A 19,888-nucleotide genomic window follows, 5' to 3' on the forward strand; every position below is an offset into this window, starting at 1 on the left:
CCAAATGGCCCCAGAAGAGGTTTTTTTTTGCTAAATCTGTCTAAAAAGGTAAAATATCACTTGTTTTGCATCAATCTTGATACAGGGTACTTATTATATGTTGTACTTTGGATTCCTAAAGCTTTTAGTCTACTAACCCATCATCCAAGGTTAGTTTTCACTATAAGTACAACATATTTTTGCATATCTATGCCCATACTGCTACCATAGCATCTTATCGTGTCAGTCTTTCAAAGACGGCGAAGTTGTGAAAGAAGCATTCCTGGAGGCTGCCGACGCGCTTTTGGGGGACAGTAAAAATAACAGTAGCATTTCAACAGGTTTTTGATATAATAAAAACTCAAGTTAGATACCGTTATTAATCAGCTGTAAGTTTTAGTTTGTTTGAACTTATTCAGTATAATTATTGTACAAAATGGTATAAGAATGCAAACTTAAATTGATTACAGTCAATTATCAATTCAGGTTAAGAAACTAGTGTTGCTTGCATCCTATTTTAAAGGCATTTATTTTTATACTCTACTAAAATGCAACAAAAAAGGGTTTGATTATATTAATTTTGTCTTTTTTATTGCACTTTGGCTGCAGATTCCTGTGTAGCTTCAGATCTGTGTTGTCTTATTAGTAAGCCTAATTTATACTTTTGTAGCAACACTATTTTTTATATAATGGCAAAGAAAGGGTTCAGAGTCTTTTCTTTTTTCCCTGTGTCATGTGTGGCAGCACTGTTCAATGTTTCTTGAAAACATTACCCACTGTAGTATGTGACGTGTGAATAAACTCCAACTCTGTATCAACAGCACTGTTGTGTAACTTCAGTTAAATACTTGTATGTGTGTAGATTAGAAAGAGGTAAGATAAAGGATCTGCAGTATTTTATGAAGTATTAATTGTACAAAGGTCAGTTTTATACAAGTAGAAGTGTGTATTTACCTGGTAGTAGGCTGTCAGTAATGGCTACGCCTCTCTATTTGGACTGGTAGATCTCGGCAGACTGGCAACCTTAAAAGTAGCTCTCGGTTCAAAAAATGTTGGGCACCACTGACCTAGATGTTGTAGTTATTGTCTTTGATAACAGTGATGTCGTGTTATCACATGTTTCAAAAGTTTGCACAAAGCTCTAAGATTCTGTAATTACCAGTACCACAAACATAATGGAACATAACAAACACATTCAGTCAGTGATAAAAGCACAGCTTAACTGAACAATAATTTTCACAACTTACACATGTTGCTGCAGCATATAGGAACAATATATGAATGGGTGTCATTCATCAATGCGTAAAGTGACGGGGTGGATTTTGCCAAGCCATCATTCAGTGCAACATTCCTTTGTGTCAGAGAGTCTCCTATAATTACTTCTTGCCTGGAGCTTTGCAATACAAAGCCTCTTCACCTTAAGCCCGACAGGGAGCCATGCATCCTCAGCCAGTCTGTACAGGACCAGCTGTATCTCCAAAACACTCCAGGAAAAGTACACAAAATGGTCACCTCTACCAGTGAATGGTCAGATGGTCATCTTTTAGGGTCTGTAAGGTGAAGTTCCACCTATAGGCTACTGCCGCCAGTTATTGAGATATATTTCATGTCACCTGTCTATGGTTGCCACCCCCTCCTCGCAAAACTATAATTAAAGAAAACAAACCACAAGTGCCAACAAAAGGTATATATCTAGTACACTAGTTGAGTAATACCTCTGTTTCTTAATCAAACCAACAGGAGCTTATTGACCCTTTTTATCTTTAGACAAGCTGACATTGCTTTGGGGTTTTATAATTCATTCAGGACATCTCAGATTCTTTAACCCTTTTACCTCAGGCAATGTTGATATATAGTCCAGGGCAGAGACCAAAGGTGATCAGACCTTTGCCATAGGGTCTCTAAACTTTCTGTGGAATTTATTCTGGCATCAATGTCTCCTCTTAAAAAAGGATTTTAACATCATTTACCAGTGCTATTTTTCAAATATTTTTCTGCAAGGTTAACTGACTTACAGTAAACAACAGATTTAAATAACAAGACATTTAAAAAAAATCCGGACTGATAACTACCAAACAAATAGCTATTATCCAGATCTCACCTCACACAACTCTGCAGTACGTCTAACCCAATCAATCAAAGTATGTTTCCCTTTCAAAGGATATGAGATCATATGCAAATATCTAGGTCATATAACCTTTGAAAAAAGACAAATACACAATATTATATAATTAAACAAAAGTTGTGCTATTCAAAAACTTCTAGTCAACTTATGCATCTAGTTGATTGAACTTACAGTGGTTAAAATACACATTTAAAGAAACACACAGAAAATTGCTGTTGTAAACACATCCCAGTTCTCCCTGAGGGCAGAGCGGAGTCCTGGAAATGCTCAATGGGCTCTAGTCTGGCGGTACCTCCTTATAAAGGAGGCGTGAGTGTCTGGGAGTCTCTCACTCTCTGCTCCACAGAATGACTGACACCGCTGCTGCTGCTTCTGTTCATCAATGAGCTAACTGGAGCTTACTGTGCACCTTCTGCTGTTCCTGCTACCTTCTTCAAGTGGGCTGCACTCAAAAAGGACACTATAATTTGCAGCATTTCCAAAGGAGGTTTAACTGTGAGTTGACAGAAGGACCATTTCTAAATTGCTTAATAATATTCATAACTTTTTTGTTTGACTCTAAATTGTCTGACTGAACTGAAATGTTTTAAAACTTAGCAAATGTATGGATTCACAAACTTTTCCACTCAATTATAGTCTTTTAATTGGTGAAATATAATGACACAAAAAAGAGTTACATGTATAGTCAGAGTATGAAGTATAAGCTATGGGTTGTAAGAGAGAAAAAAAACATTGTTAATGTTGTAGTGACAATAACATTTACGATGCAAACAGCACAATATAATACAACTATAACATCAAATGAATTGCAATGATTTGATGCAGAAAATAATTTTGTCTATGGTAAAATGTATCCATAATGATTTGTTTTTGCTATTTTTCTCGAAAGTTGGGTCACGGATGTGTCCCTCCTTTAAGTTGGTGCTGCTGGTCACAGCACTGACATGTGTTTGGACGCAAGACCTTTACGAAGAGAGGAAAACTAACAAGAAATCCAGGGCCAAACCTGTGGCAGCAAATATAAACAATGGACAAGGTAAGATTGAAAATAAAATGAATAAACAAAATAATGCATCATTTTGGCATATAGTCAAGTTAAAATGTAATCACTTAGTAATACTAACACTTTAGAAGCATGTTCTACAACCAGTAGAGAGTCCTTCATCTTATTGTTTTGTGTGCACTCAGCCATCCTGGATGAGAACTGTAGCTTGGAGCTCTCCTTCCTGTTGGACAGCTCCGAGAGCGCCAAAGACAACCACGAGCAGGAGAAGCAGTTCTCCATGAACATGGTGGACAGACTGAAGGGCATCCAGCTGCCTACCGGCCAAGGATTGAGCTTGAGGGTGGCTCTTCTGCAGTACAGCAGCCATGTTATCAGAGAGCAGACCTTCAAGGACTGGAGGGGCACAGAGAACTTCAAGACCCTTATAACTCCCATCATTTACATCGGGCACGGCACCTACACCACCTACGCCATCACCAACATGACCAGGATGTACCTAGAAGAAACCAGCCCCAGCAGCATCAAAGTAGCCGTGCTGCTCACAGATGGCATTTCCCATCCGAGGAACCCGGACATCTTCTCTGCTGTTGCTGATGCCAAGAACCAGGGCATCAAAATCTTCACTCTGGGCATCACCCGGACAGCCAACGAGCCAGCCAATGTCGCCCAGCTGCGACTACTGGCCAGCTCCCCGGCTTCCCACTTCCTCTATAATTTACAGGACGAAGACGTTATTCAAAAAATCGCCACTGAGATTGTGAGTGTAATTCCTCGTCTTTCAACACTGAGAAGAAAAGTAATGTATTTGCTTTGCATATAGATCAGTTCAGAGTTGACACAAAGGCAGGCTGGTTCAGGTATTTGTATAGAGATGGAATGATGACAATGCTCAGGGGAAACAAATGAAAGGATGATATGACAGCTCTGGATTTGAAACGTTTTACATAGCTTTAGAAAAATTATGTTTGAGCATATCCCCTAGCATTCCTAGAATTACACACATGACTGGCATTTAGACATGCATTACAGTTACGGCTAAAAAGATTCTTCAAACTGGGATAGTATTAAGGATTGTTCTCGGCCTTATCACTTTTGTCTTCTTTCAAGTTTAATTGACCGTACCTTTTGTTTTCCCAAACTTGTTTATACTTGTATGAAGTTTTTGTCATTTATTGTGCTACATTAAAAGATTATAACAAATAATCACTAAGCAACAACTAGACCAACCTGATAAGATACTACAATGATACAATATTCAAACTCTATCAGATATTCATCCACTTTTGTTTTCTTTGCAGACTAGCTTGGCTGAAGAATCAGTAAGTATTATTAATACTACAAAGCTCATATATGGAAGCTTTTGACATTTAATAATGTGTAATTTTGTGAGGTTGTATAGAAATACATTCATGACAGCAAACGTGTCCTTTTTCTGAAGTGCCCCCTGGCTCAGAAATGTGCTTGTGAAAAAGGAGAGAGGGGACCCAGCGGGCCTGCGGTGAGTATTTACACTCAAACCTTTCAAAAATATTCCACAAGTAGTTTCCTTTGAAGTGCCACAAGTCCGAAAAAAGGTTTCCAGACATGTTGGGAAGAGAAATCTATCATGATCCTTGTATTTAATGTATGGTAATTGTACCATTTTGAACAATCAGGATAATTACTTGTTTTTTCTCCTCAGTATAGCTTGCAGGCAATTGCCCAAGCAGAGGGAGTAGATATGTGGGCCTGACCTACATTTCTAAAATGCAAATCTATGGCAACAGGAAAAAGACATCAGAGACGATGGTCTGCTTTTCCCAGATAAATACGTTTGTTTTGCCCCGTCTCCATCAGCTATTGTGCATTTCTCGTGCAACAGGTGTTGTCCCCCTTGGAAACCAGAGGCACCATATTTGTAGGTCCACTCCCCATAAAACTGGACCTCTGGCCACCATACATCTTTCATATGACCCGTTCTGCCACGGTCAGATACACAGGGATAAAGGACAGCACTATAATACACATCATTTCTGTGTGATGCTAAAAGATGATGATCCCCTGCCCACTCTACAAACCCCCCTCTTTACACTATTAGACTACTATCTATATTTTCAGAGGCCTGGCAGATAATCATGTTGCTGACAGCTGCATGGTTATTAACCAGGTGCTTTCTCCTAAAAAAGATTCTTTAAATTCTTCCAATCATACGAAGAGGCTTTTGAAATTGCTCTCATTAGTTTAATGGCCACAAACTAGTGATTTCTGGTTCTTAACAATTGACAAACGCTGTCCAGGTGCAGCTCAAGAACCGTGACCCCCTGGCCCTGTGGACAAGACACCTCTTGCCCTCCCAGTTACCTATGTCTCAGTTCCTTCCTGTGTTTCTCAAACAATGCCTGTCTACAGACAAAAACATGCCAAATACATATCCATGATTCTCTTTTTTTTCAAGTTTGGGACATAGACCTGTTTGTGATTTGTGACTTTAGTAAGACACGACTAATTTTAGAAATCTGTCAGAAACAGTGGTTCTTTAAAGAACCCTAATAAAATGCAATACAAAATATGTTTTTAAATAGAAAAAAACAGGTGAAAAAAAACAACAAAACATTAGATTGCAATGTCTAAGTCCTAAAATAAAATCATAAATAATACTAGCTGTTGCTTTAATATTTTTTTGTTGGATGGAATTAATTAATTTGGCATTCTAAACAATTGGTCTGAATAACACAACTTTAATTCTGTGTCCAGAATCAAATATGCTGCCCTGATCTACATTTTTGATTAAGGAAGAAGATTGATGTGCTTTTTCTCCTGTATGATATTAATGGCCAGTTTAGTTGGATGTGTGGGCAAAGTGTTTTAGTTTTACTGTGCTCAGAGTTTATCAGAACAAACTTGTATGCCATGTCAAAGAGCTCGAGAAAAACAAATCTGGGGTGTACCCTTTTACGCCATAGACTCTAAGCCTTGCACTTAGAATGTGTTCTCTTTTTTACCCTACAACAAATGTTTTTTGACATTTGCCATGCAACATGAGCAAGCTGTCAATGTGGACACCAAGAGGTGAGCAAAATGTCAGTGGAAGAAATACATCAACTTAACCCTAACTTGGTTTCATTCTACAGGGGAAAAAAGGTCGCTCCGGAGAAGACGGAGCCCCCGGGCTTAGAGGGCAAAAGGTAAGTGCTTTTCGATGGACATGTGGACTGTGCATGCCTCAGCTGGAAGGCTTTTTCAGGTGTCACATAATATGGTTCATATACATATATATGCACCACCTGGTGGCAGGGTTGTCACAAAACGTATACATATAAAGCATTATTTAATACCTCCTGAGTAGTTATTTTTTTTAGTTTCTGGAAGTAGTAAACTGGTTCAAATATTATAATTCATGTATGTAATCATTTGTAGCCGAAATGTACATTTTAGCTCTGACATTTGTTTAAAACAAACATTTAGTTTAAGGACAAAATATAAATACATTATACAATAAAGAAATGACATGCTTAAACATTTGTCAAGGAGTTTATGACAAACTCTATGAAGTGCAGTTTCTGCTTACAAAAATAACTTTTCGTTCTCTTCAAACATCTCCATTGGAGTACCACAAGGCTCAGATTAAGGCCCTCTTTTATTCTCTTTAAATGCACTTAATAAATAAAATAAATATATATATATTACTGTCACACTAACTATTTGTAACTGTGCCTCCCCTTCGAAACATTTTTTAGCATGTGTTGTTAAAATATGCTCTCACTCTATATATATATATATATATCTATATATGTTATATATTGTAAATAATATTGATTTATCGTGATTATAATCTGCTCATATTGTATGAGTTTATTAATTTGTGAATAATTATATACAGCTGTTCAACATCATCTTATTGTTGATCTTAAGTTATATTATGTCCAAGCTTATAGCACTTAAACTTAACAAATATAAGTTTTCAGTCTATTTATATTGGTGCTAACTCTAAATAGAGGATGTTTCATGTTGTTATCTCTCTTCTCAATCGGTTTAAACCTGCTATATGTCACTGTTTAAGGATATTCATTGATAAGAGATACAAGCAGTTGTAACTCTTATTCAATGATTCAATGAGTGTACTTTCTGTCACATCAGGGTGAAGCAGGACTAAGTGGTCTACCTGGAAAAGAGGGTGCTGAGGTACATTTCAACATTTATGATCAAAGTAAGAAAACCAATATCTCTGTGGTTGTTCACAAATAACATCCCATTCATTTTATTTGCAGGGGAAACCAGGTTACAAAGGAGAGCAGGTTTGTGATCTAAAATACGATACAATACTATTTTATGATCAGATCATGTCTTTAATTGTTATAGCATCGGATATACTCAATACTAAGACAATATACAAGAATAATGAGATTCAATACAACATCATCATAATCACTGAAGACATTTAAATGAATGTCAATATCATTTTGTCTTGTCGGAAACAATGCAAGTCTGTTCAGATTGTAATTTCTACATAGGGCGAGAGGGGTGAATGTGGTACTCCAGGAATCAAAGGAGACAGGGTACAACCGCACTGTCGACACACACTGAATATTATGTTTCCAGTTTGATCATTCCTTACTGTAAATACTGTATTTGATCTGATGAGCTTTTTTCTTTCCTGTGTGATGTGGTTCAGGGCCCTGAGGGACCAGTTGGAACAAGAGGACCTAGAGGGCTGCAGGTCAGTAGTAATCAAGTAGTAAAATATGCAACTATAAAGTTTAAATAGAGCTTGTGTTTGATTGTGAATATGCAGACACATTTATCCAAACATACTTATTGAAATGTTGTGGGATGTGTTTTTTATCAGTTTTTTTTATCAGTTTTTATGTTATTTCTGCGCAGGGGTTACCTGGACCACATGGGGACGTTGGACCAGAGGGCCATCAGGGAAAGCAGGTCAGCCCCTTTTAGAACACTTTTGCTTTCCTCATCGTGCACATCTGCTGTGGCCTTTACATTTCCTTTTGTGATTAGTTTAAACTAGAGGTTGGAGCTTTACCACCCGGTCTTTACCATGCAGCACAGAGGACTGTTTGTCTGGTAATAAACCCCTGTGTGAACACTCGGCAACGAGCCAACGTCTTCCCCATCATTACTGTTATTCACCAGCATTGGGATGAGCCATCAGCAAAATAAAAACACTAAAGATTCTGCTAATGATCTACTCGTATCCTGTTACTAAATACAGACTAGGAAGTGCTGTCAGCAATGTCAGCTCGTCCAATAAATAACATACATGGAAGTCAGTGTTGGGTGTCTGGCCATGTGAAGACTTGTAGGAAGCATTTGCAAATATTAACAGGACTCTTGGTGGTCTTTCTATATAGTTTATCTTCTGTTTCTGTCGCCTAAAGAGACGGTGAGACGTGTATTTTCACAAATTAATTATATAGAATAAGAAAATGTCTAAATAGTAAATTGTATTCAGTTTGTAAGTGAATTATTCTGGTTAAAGGAAAGTAGTACAATGATACACATGCATTCATGTAATTCATCCAAACGTTGATGTAGTTAAGAGCCTCCAGCAGTTCTTAGTTAATTTGAGATACTGTTGTTTGGGGTTTCTCAAACTTTAAAGCAATACTTAAGCTCAAGTTAAGCTCTTATGTCCTGCCCTGCAGGAAGATATAAGATATCAGCAAAACTAAACAAAAGATTTACATAATTGATTTAATCTTCAAAGAAGCATGTTACCTGCATGTGTGTGTGTGCAGTATCCATGTATAAGTCTGTACTATCAAATGTAGTTTTGAGTTTGATATTTTTCCGAGGTGCAACATAGTGTTTAATTTTTCAATAATAGAAGGACATTTTTATGGAGGAAAGGATAATAATAATAATAATAATAATAATCCTTATATTTATTATAGCGCTTTATCAAAGAGCTTTACAAATACACATTACACATACAGATCATACATGTAATGGTCATCTACTGTGGACAATACCCACAGGAGCAAATTCGGGTGAAGTGTCTTGCCCAAGGACACAACGGCCTGACGCAGTGGGGCGGGAGCAGGTTTCGAACTGGAGTTCCCCAACGCCCCCTTGATCTGATGATCAAACGCACAGACCACTGCACCACCCGTCCCTATAAATGACACCAAACTTATGGTTTAGGACTTATTTTCAGGACTTTTTGTTTCTAAATTGATTAATAGTAGTAATAGTTGTATTATGTTTGTGCTTACAGGGTGAACGTGGCATATCTGGCCCTCCGGGAATTCAGGGGGAAACTGGCATTGGCCTTGCTGGACCAAAGGTAAATTGTGTTATGGATTATCCTCTGGATATATCTGGATACTGGATATGTGATTGTTTGCTGCGATATCAATTTATTTAAGTTTCTCTTATTAAATTATCTGTTAATATTTAAATCTGCAGGGTGATATGGGATTCCAGGGTCGAGCAGGTCCTCCCGGCCCCCGTGGAGTGGGCGAACACGGCCCTCCTGTAAGTTAAACAGGAAATTATTTGTGTCTCTGTGGTGATCTGTTGAGAAAGCCCACGCAGGTAATTTGAATTTTTGGGTAACCTTTTGTACACTCTTGCTTTGTTTACAGGGACCTCAAGGACCACAAGGTGTTCAAGGGGAAAGAGGACCCCAAGGCGAGGGGCTTCCCGGACCAAAGGTATTTTTCCAACTCTATCGTCAGATAACTCATCAAAACAATAGTAATAGTAAAACTAGATCACACCATGTCTATAAGGTAGACTGGAAAGAGACAAGGGTCAGTTGTTGATTAATTCATGTGTATATGCTAAATATGCTAATATATGTATATTGTTTGGAATTTTGCTTAAGGTGTACCTATCTTTGGAGACTATTTTGCCATTCATGGTCTGCATCTGTTGAAACCAGATCTCACTCTTTTCCAACTCACTGGCTCACATCTCAGGTGTTCACTCTAGCGTTACTACTCACTCACAATGTTATACTGTAAGCCTGAACAATCTGTATTTTTGCCTGCCATGCTGCAACATGCTGCATACATTTTACACCAGACTCTGCAAATACTCCATTCAAATAGAGATGCCTGGGATTAAACCAAGGGTTAGACAAGACAAATGCTAGACTGAGCCCAATGGTATATGGCTTACAGTTTAAATACGCAAGTACATTATTATTGCAGCAGAACAGAGAAACCATAACCACAATAAATTCAGATTAATGAATCATATCCAAGAGCATACTAATAATTGCATCTCCTCTCACAAGACAGAACATGTGGGTGAAATTTGCAACAAGAGGAGCATTTTTATGGGGAGGTACACTTTTATTTCTTAGAGAAAGCTGTTGGAAAGTGAACACTAATAATGTCCTCAAGCAACACATCTGTTTTACCTGTGCCACACTTCCTAGTAGATTTTACTCCCCTGCGGATTTCGACCTCTTGTAAAATGTATCTTGATTCTTGAGTGCTTTTGTTGGGGGGATCACAACCTCTCTTCACACGTCCATCAGCAACTTCATAATTTCATAATCACTGCCACTGGCAAAAGTTCATGCAGTCAAGAAGTGGCATGAAAAAAAAGGTTCCATTCTTTGTGCGTAGAATCAGTTTGTATCAATCACAAGAGGATAACAGGAGCCAACACGCTTCCCTTCCATACGCTATTCACTGAGAACAATGCACACTTGGCTGTGATCCAAAGGCAAGTGTCTGTGATATACTGACAGATATCGTGTTTTCCTTCACAGGGGGAACGGGGGCTCGGCGGACCGAGGGGACCAAGGGGACAGCAGGGTGCAGGAATCAAAGGAGAACGGGTGGGTTATAGAGGTTTCACCTAACAGAGAGAATATGCTGCATGAACTGATTTTTGTGTTTCTTAGCTCTTTACCATCACACATTGATTAGTGGAACAGTGTGAGGTCATGAATTCGTCAAACTCAAAATAATACTTAAAAATATTAATAATTTGGCGCTTCACAATTGTGCTATAATTAAACTGAACATTATTTGATGTGTGCGTATTTCCCAAATTGGATAGAATATGCTAAGTGTTCTCTTGCATAAAGTACCTCAAGTTTGACAGCCCATGTGAAAAATTGTAAGAAACCAATAGCCTCCTGAAGAAGCCCTGAGAGGCAAATAAGAAAAAAACAGATCTAAATAAAAAAAATTCTGCTGTATGTATGACTAAAGAAATTGGATTTGTCATCTCTGTAATCTTTTTAAGTTTGTAAAAATGTTTCAATAATCAAAAAAGGACTGGGATTTTTCAAGCTGTTCGCTGATGTAATTCAAATTTCGGCCACAAGAGGATAAAGTGCAACACCACCCTATATTCTGAAAAGGACAAAAACGTTTATGTTTTCTAGCCAAAAGTTACTAAACAGACACGACCATAATTTCACATAACCTGCTAACACACAAAACAGGTATGTTGTGCTTATTATTCATGGAGGATTAGAACATACCATGAATCAAACACAATAAACTAGTCCGATTTGTTTGAAAGAATTAGAAAAGTAAAATTCAGTTGAGACATTGTGAACATTTTTTGTGGTGAAGCGAGTCACAGAGAACTGATACTTTGATGTTGTACTTCCAGGGTGATATGGGGCCTCTAGGTTTTCCAGGGCCAACTGGACTGACAGGAGCGGGCATACAAGGAGAGAAGGTCGGCAAAATGTCTTTTTTTATATTTTCCCAAGCAAACTGACATTGAGTAGTGGGACACTCTGCACCAAAATCTCTCTAACTTGTATTACTACCCAGGGAGTCGAGGGTCCAAAGGGTCCACCAGGTGGCAGAGGAAATCGGGGAGAAGGTTTACCTGGACCTAAGGTTTGTTTAAACACCTGCTGTATGAAACACACATACTGCAAAGTGTATTAGGTTTTTAAGTATGATGAGCAGTTGTCCTCATGCTTTTTGTATTTCTAGGGAGATCAAGGTTTACCAGGAGAGCAGGGGTCCACAGGAGAGAGAGGCCTTGGGGAGCCAGGTTCAAAGGTAAATAAGTTAATTATGGTCTATGTTGGCGTATCGGAAGTACCAACTTAATCAAATCAAATAATACTGTTGTACTGTGATAGGGGGATCCTGGATCAGCGGGTTTGGGGGGCCTGCCTGGTCTTCCAGGAGAGGACGGGGCTCCAGGGCAGAAGGTGAAGTACATTATGCCGTCTGTGTAGAAACAAACTTTGCATTACGATTGACTTTAGTGATACAGTATCTTTGATGGGGTTTTTGTATAAATAGAAGACTCTATTGTCATTATATATACACAGTACATGAAATGATGAATGCCCGTACCATCGGTGCTTAAAATACACACACAATACACACACAATACAGAACTTTGCAAACCATTTAAAAAAAGATAAGCATTAAAAGACAAAGACATGAATAAAGAAATTTAAAGTTTGTTTGTTTGTAGCCTTTATTTAACCAGGTGAAAGCCCCTTGAGATCAAAAGATCTCTTTTTCAAGGGTGACCTGCAAAAGTGCTTTTGTTAAATAAATAAAGCAGTTATGCAGTGTGTATCGGGCTTTGGGAAATAAACTGTTTAACATTCTGGTGGGTATAGTGTAGATATGTACTGTATGTATTTCTCTAAAGATCTATTTACTTTTGAAAACCTTCTGAAGGAGTTGTCAATATGCCATTGCACTCTTTGAAATTATTTCATGTATACACATTTCTTAATTAATAGTTGACACTTGATTTGTTCAAGTTGTTTAAAACATTAAAGGAGTAGCCATTACAATTTGCACTCCTACACCTTTGTATGTGAAGCATACTAAGCCTACAGTTCAAATAAATTGCTATTTTTCTGTAAATTTAATCAGAATGAAATGGGTATTTGCCAATATCCAAATGTAGTTATTGGAAAAATATTGGAACGGAAAAAGGTGGATCGGTGCATCTTTATTATGAACTCACACTACTACATGTTTTCCTTTGTCCAATGGTTTGAAATAAAAAATAAAACTTATTTATTTCCACTTTTTGGTCTCAGCTCATGGTTATAAAAGTATTACTTCTGTTTCATCCATCTTTCCTCTCATAGGGGGAAGGTAGTTTACCTGGTCTAAGAGGTGCTGAGGGAGCACAAGGAATTGGCATTCAAGGAGAGAAGGTATGCATTTATATTACATTATAAATCCTTGTGTTGTTCAGAATGTATACAACAACAACCGTTACTGTAATCAGATATATATGATCTCTCCCAGGGTGACCAGGGTCTGAGGGGCATCCGAGGGTTACATGGACCTCCTGGGATATCAGGACCATCTGGACCAAAGGTAAGAGTTATTGAACGAGTATTGTATTAGGGTGTGAGAGCTTCCATGATCAAATACGCAGCCTCCATTTATTATATGATGGAAACATTGCCGTAGGTTGATTTATGGCCCTTTTTACCACAAAAACAAGTCCTCTGCAGGAGGTTGGCAGCTACACCTTTGTTGGTATAAAGATGTCAATTGGATGTTAAGTTTTACTTTTATCTTTCAGGGTGAACGTGGTTTGTCAGGCCAGCAGGGCATGCCGGGACAGCCAGGACGGTCCATATCAGGTCCAAAGGTAAATAAATAAAAACGGATCATCAAACTGTCTCTTAACAGATCTTGGCACTGAGGTACAAGTCAAAAGAGCTGCCAGATTCTGATCACCCACTCATCACTATGACTTTATTGTCTTTTCTCCAGGGTGATGTAGGAACTGCTGGTCCCTCTGGTCCTGTTGGAGAAACAGGCCATGGATTACCTGGTCCAAAGGTAAAAACTCAATTTTTTTAGGATATTTGGTAATCATGTTGTTTCAATAAGCATACTGATTTGTTTTGTTTTTTATCAGGGAATTAACATTAAAGGTGGGGTAGGTAAGTTTGAGAAACCGGCTCGAGATACACTTTTTGTTATATTCCATGGAATGCTCTTAACATCCCGATAGCAATGAATATTAGATTAGATTAGAATCTTTAATGACCACACAGCCAGGCTGGTGGAATTCGTGTTCAGTGCAGATTATTACAGCTTGTTCCATACAATTCAACATACAATAAACAGTCAATAAAAAGTACAACACACAGCACAGGGCTTTGACAATAACTCCATTAAAAAAATGTCATCTGTGGAAGCCGTAGTACTGTAAAAAGCATGACCAATCATTTTAGCCGGCCCGGCTAAAATAACTGGATGGACTACCTGCCTGTCAGCCTTCCATCTGTGCACAAACTTATCTCGTGCCCTCATTGGTCATGTGCGCGTTCGTGTGTGTTGGAGGAGGGGCTCTGTAAGGAAGTGGCAGATTTGTTCCGGCTGTGTATTATCAAATTCTAGCGCACTCGAGCTGGTTTCTCCAAAATTACCTACCCCACCTTTAACTGAACACTATACATGTAGCAAAGATTGTGAAAACTGAGCGTTAAGCTAAAAAATCTTGATGGTTTTAATCACTATATTTTCTTTAATTAGGGTGATCGTGGTCATCTGGGTCCATTAGGGCCAGTTGGACCAAAAGGTGAAGGCTTCCCCGGACCTGTGGTTAGTTTTCTCAACCTATTCACACATGCTAAAATGCAGTAACCATTCAATCCTGTTCAAGTTGGCTTTATCTTAATCAATACATGTGTTTATTTCAGGGTCCTCCAGGCCTGCCAGGATTACAGGGCGAGCAAGGCCCAGAAGGAGTAGGAATCCCTGGTCCCAAGGTTTGTGTCAATGCATTAATTGGTTTGTTTGTTTGTGTGTGTTATTTTGCATGCTTTGAGATGCCCATAGAGCATATTTCATGATGTCATAATCTGTTTCAGGGTGATGTTGGCTTTCGAGGATTGCCAGGTTTGCCCGGGCCAACTGGAGAGGGCTTACAGGGGCTGCCTGTAAGAACATGTTCTAACTAACAGCTTGATCTGAATCATAGCTAATAACCACAAATATAAAATGGTTGACAAAATGTGAGCTTAAAGCTATCCTGTGATTGTATGCTATATGCAAGTTGATGTTATTTTGTTTGTTTTAAGGGTAATGTTGGGAGGGCAGGGCCTGCTGGTCCATCTGGTCCTGCAGGAGAAGGTATTCAAGGCCCAAAGGTAAATCATACCACTCTTTACACAAGTGCCATCTTTCTCGCACTTTCGAGCAGAACAAACCATATTCATAATTGGCGATCTACATACGAGTGTGGAAAGCTTCCCATTGATTCAATAAATCTAAAATCTGATTTCAGGGTGATGCAGGATCTCAGGGTATGACTGGGCCAAGAGGTCCTCATGGAGATGGATTTCCTGGATCCAAGGTGATGTTTAAAAAACAAAACAATTGATTGATATCTATTAACCGGCCTCTGACTGACAGATTGCTCTCAAATGTTGCAGGGTGATCGTGGATCACAGGGTGAGAGGGGCACGAAGGGTACAAAAGGAGAATTGGGAGATGAAGGAGTCCCTGGTGAACTAGTAAGAAAAAACTATATTTTCCTCACAATAAATAATGAAACCACGATTCTTATTACCCTATGTACTGGGCCAAAATATTAATGTAATGTTTCAATTTTTCACCAACCCAGGGAAAGCCTGGAGTTAAAGGAGACCAAGGACTCACAGTAAGTTCATCAACAAACGTTTGAAAAATTCACTGAATAATAGGGATTTTATACATATAATATGTTCAAATTCTTTTCAGAGAGAAGACATTTTGAAGCTGATCAAAGAAATCTGCGGTAAGACTACAAGTCTAGGATACTGTTATAACCATTAACTGGTATTTATTTAAAATGTGGATTTTTCTGCAATTCTTTGGTTCAGATTCTGAAGGCATAATTTTCTATACAGTAAGCTGTAAAATATTTTATAGCTGTAATGATTGATGGCCACTTAAAAACCTTAACATTTAAAGGTCACCTATTATGCTAAATCTACTTTTTCACGTATTTTATACATAACTCTGTCCCCTCTGTGTAAAGAGATTCGGAAAGTTTCAGGAAAAATATTCTCTTTTTTTGTCCTGATCCATAAAAACCTGTCTGAAAATGAGCTGATCAGATTTTGGTCACTTTGTGATGTCTCAATGTTTTTGGGGGTTGTGTAACCATTAGCCAATAACCAACCAAGGTACCACCCGCCCACCTTATCATCTGCATCTCCTCCTCGAGCACCATTGTGTTCTTTTTAACCAAATATCTCAGAGGGGCGTGGCCAGCAGCAGCTACTTTGCATTTAAAGCTACGGACACAGAATCAGCACTTTTGAAACAGGGATGAAACAGAGGGGTTTATGGGATGCGACAATGAATGATATGTTTGGTATTTGAGCCAAACACTTCAGAGACATGTTTTGTATATAACTGAGACCTATAATATATTGTTCAAAAAGAGTATAATAGGGGACCTTTAAAATGCATATTGCAAACATGTCAGCAAATAGTTTACCCATTTACACATCCAGCAGACGTGGAGAAACATTAATATTAATTTGTTCAATATTTACTCTTCTTTTAGCTCTGTTTTGTTCTATACCAACTCTGTACCAACACAGTTAGCTTTAGCCGCTAACTGTGTCTTCCTGCTCGTTGGAGTGACAATTGTCATTGTGGTTTTAGAGCTTTTTCAGTAAAAATGGGAGTGAAAGTAAACCAAAACAGTAAAGTTGTTCGTCAAAAAATATAAATAATGACCTGAAAGACGCTAAAAGACTCCATTGAGTATTGTGATGATTCTCTGTGAGTTCATCATTGCGAGCAAACCCTTTTATAGGACCACAGTGACAGTATTCTATTGTTTTCAGGATGTGGCATCAAGTGCAAGGAAAGGCCGATGGAGTTGGTGTTCGTCATCGACAGCTCGGAGAGTGTCGGCCCCGAGAACTTTGAAATCATTAAGGACTTTGTCACCAGGTTGGTTGACCGGACCACAGTCGGACGTAATGCCACCAGGATCGGACTGGTCCTCTACAGTCTGGATGTTCATTTGGAGTTCAATTTGGTTCGCTACATGAGCAAACAGGAAGTTAAACAGGCCATCAGAAAGATCTCTTACATGGGTGAGGGCACCTACACTGGCACCGCCATCAGAAAGGCGACTCAGGAGGCGTTCTTCAGCGCTCGGCCTGGAGTCAGGAAAGTAGCCATCGTCATCACCGATGGTCAAACTGACAACCGAGAGCCAGTCAAACTTGACATAGCTGTGAGGGAAGCTCACGCCGCAAACATCGAGATGTACGCCCTGGGGATCGTCAACTCTTCTGATCCCACGCAGGCTGAGTTCCTGCAAGAACTCAACCTCATTGCCTCTGACCCCGACAGCGAACACATGTACCTTATTGATGACTTCAACACTCTACCAGGTGATAGCCACAGTCAGATGTTGTAAATATAATTCCTTTAGCAATGTGTTCATTCAAATATAGCTATAATTATTTTCAGCTGAGAGGCAGTAAAGTGCTTTATGGTTAAACAGATGTTTTCTTTTCCAGCACTGGAGTCTAAACTCGTCAGCCAGTTCTGTGAAGATGAAAATGGCGCCCTCATTTACAATCGTTTAACAAATGGAAACTGGAACAATGGCCATGGTACTAATGGACATGTAGAGAACAACAATGGATATAATGGTAATAATGGTTACGTTGTATATAATAATGGATATGGGGACACTGGAAAAGCTAAAGATAACCAAGAGGAGAATCCAAGTTCGGGGCGCACCAGCAGCCGAGGCCGTGGAGACACCTTCACGCTGCCCATCAGCGCTGATCCCCTCCCAATCCAGGTTCGAAAACTCACACTGGATTTTTTTTATTAAAGTATACTTGTTGACATTTTCTTCACTGATGGTGCACCATTCACAACACTGACATGTTTTAATGTTGTCCTCTAACTCCAGGAGCTGGAAGATGATGAAGGTGAAGATTTAGACTTCAGAGCCCAGACGCGGGGCGCTAACACGGTAGCAACCGTAGCTGTAGTTAACAAAACAACATCTTTATCGCCTGTAAGAGAAAGCTCCGACTTCAATGAGGCCGTCATATCTCGTCTGATCTCAACTTTAGATTTAAGCTCTAACCAGTTGCAGCCAGTGGTGAGTCCAGTCCTGCCTGAAGGTGAGTACTGCAGCCTGCTCAACATCACCTTGACGTTTAACTGGCGGAAAGTACATATGTTTATAATAAAACAAGTGATTACTGAGGGTCCTAGAATGGTGCATGCCGGCTCACTGTCATGGCTTACTTGGAAACTTGGATAGAACAAAGCTATTATTAATGTTATTTAACACCTATGCTTTTCCTACTATAACAAGCCAAAACATCTGCTGTGAAAAAGGCCTATTTGTTTTTATGTACATTTTGGGGAGAAAATGTGCTTCTCACACACCATTTCTCCTCCAGAGGCCCCTGCTCAGGACCCTCGCTGTAACCTCACCTTAGAACAAGGCACCTGCAGAGACTACACCATACACTGGTACTATGACATGCAGGCCAACGCCTGCGCACAGTTCTGGTACGGAGGCTGCGGTGGAAATGACAACCGTTATGAAACAGAAGATGAATGCAAGAAGACTTGCGTTCTAAACAAAACAGGTAACTTTTATTTTATTTTATTACAGACAACATTTTGCCTTCTATTTTTCATTATCTGAATATTGTTGTCTTATCCCCAGCAGGATAATAGGAGAAGCCATCAGAAAATCGACTTGATTACTTTACTATTTGTTATTTTAATGTGATGAATTCTGTCAGTTGGGTTCAGAAAATTATTTCATGCACTTTTTGTAACACTTTTGTCTTCACACACAAATGCATATAACAAATAAAATAGCAAGACAGAATTAAAAAGCCAATTGAATCCATCCATCCATCCATCTTCTTCCGCTTATCCGTGGTCGGGTCGCGGGGGTAGCAGTTCCAGCAGAGAGCCCCAAACTTTCTTTTCCCTGGCGACATCAACCAGCTCTGACTGGGGGATCCCAAGGCGCTCCCAGGCCAGCGAAGAGATATAATCCCTCCACCTGGTCCTAGGTCTACCCCTTGGTCTCTTCCCAGCTGGACGTGCCTGGAACACCTCCCTAGGGAGGCGCCCAGGTGGCATCCTAACTAGGTGCCCGAACCACCTCAACTGGCTCCTTTCGACGCGAAGGAGGAGCGGCTCAACTCCGAGTCCCTCCCTGATGACCGAACTTCTCACCTTATCCCTAAGGGAGACACCAGCCACCCTGCGGAGAAAACCCATCTCGGCCGCTTGTATCCGCGATCTCGTTCTTTCGGTCATGACCCATCCTTCATGACCATAGGTGAATCAAATCCTAAAATAAATGTTGACATGTTGCTGTTTCAAACCAAAGATAACTGACTGACTTCACTAAGATTCACTTCTACAAAACTTTATTACCTCAAATTGTATTGTTCTCTACAGACCGGAATGAATCCTTTATTTAGGGTTTGTCTGTCCTCGTTTTATTTAACAACCTACATTCATTTTGTTATAATTGAGAAATGTACCTTTAGATCATTCTTATACCACTATGAGCCACTTGCTTTACATTGTGTTTATATTATTTACCAGAAAACGCTGGGTACTTGTGTGTGTGTTCTTTTTGTTGCTGTTACAATCTTCTCGTTCGAGTTTTCCGGCAGCTGTAACAGACGGCCATTTCTGTCTACTGCAATCGTCATCTTGTGATGAAGATTGAGGATTTCTGCACATATCGAATTAAAGGGCAGTTTGTGTGTGTATCTGAATAAATGGGTTATATGTTTTTAATAAAAAAAGTAAAATAATGGTGGTATGCCTGTGTTGTATCTGTTGATTAGGAAA

The 19,888-nt window shown here is 39.2% G+C and overlaps 1 protein-coding gene across 3 annotated transcripts; it reads left to right on the forward strand.

Annotated features, from left to right (window-relative positions):
• Positions 1-2,324: 2,324 nt before the first annotated feature.
• Positions 2,325-19,852, forward strand: col28a2a (collagen, type XXVIII, alpha 2a). 3 transcript variants are annotated; one of them, XM_034204040.1, is made up of 36 exons: positions 2,325-2,599; positions 2,994-3,140; positions 3,293-3,867; positions 4,409-4,429; positions 4,549-4,608; positions 6,221-6,274; positions 7,227-7,271; positions 7,358-7,384; positions 7,601-7,645; positions 7,762-7,806; positions 7,971-8,024; positions 9,322-9,390; positions 9,513-9,581; positions 9,692-9,760; positions 10,831-10,899; positions 11,688-11,756; positions 11,855-11,923; positions 12,023-12,091; positions 12,175-12,246; positions 13,153-13,221; positions 13,316-13,387; positions 13,599-13,667; positions 13,793-13,861; positions 14,561-14,629; positions 14,728-14,796; positions 14,899-14,967; positions 15,109-15,177; positions 15,315-15,383; positions 15,463-15,543; positions 15,654-15,689; positions 15,770-15,806; positions 16,870-17,427; positions 17,557-17,846; positions 17,961-18,177; positions 18,463-18,654; positions 18,735-19,852. In XM_034204040.1, the coding sequence occupies exons 2-36, from the start codon at positions 3,005-3,007 to the stop codon at positions 18,740-18,742; spliced, it is 3,660 nt and encodes a 1,219-aa protein (XP_034059931.1). In that variant the 5' UTR covers positions 2,325-2,599; positions 2,994-3,004; the 3' UTR covers positions 18,743-19,852. The 3 variants fall into 3 exon arrangements, with proteins under 3 accessions (XP_034059931.1, XP_034059933.1, XP_034059930.1); XM_034204042.1 differs by having other exon boundaries at positions 18,738-19,852; XM_034204039.1 differs by having other exon boundaries at positions 18,957-19,020.
• The last annotated feature ends 36 nt before the right edge of the window (positions 19,853-19,888 follow it).

Source organism: Gymnodraco acuticeps, unplaced genomic scaffold (genome assembly GCF_902827175.1).
Source record: "Gymnodraco acuticeps unplaced genomic scaffold, fGymAcu1.1, whole genome shotgun sequence".
Lineage (NCBI taxonomy): Eukaryota > Metazoa > Chordata > Actinopteri > Perciformes > Bathydraconidae > Gymnodraco > Gymnodraco acuticeps.

Excerpts from the sequence above, each read along its gene's own strand:
- col28a2a (XM_034204039.1), top strand. The coding sequence starts at position 3,005 with ATGTGTCCCTCCTTTAAGTTGGTGCTGCTGGTCACAGCACTGACATGT. Across the intron at positions 9,761-10,830 it reads AGGGGCTTCCCGGACCAAAG|GGGGAACGGGGGCTCGGCGG; the intron begins GTATTTTTCCAA and ends TTTCCTTCACAG. Across the intron at positions 15,690-15,769 it reads AAGGAGACCAAGGACTCACA|AGAGAAGACATTTTGAAGCT; the intron begins GTAAGTTCATCA and ends AATTCTTTTCAG.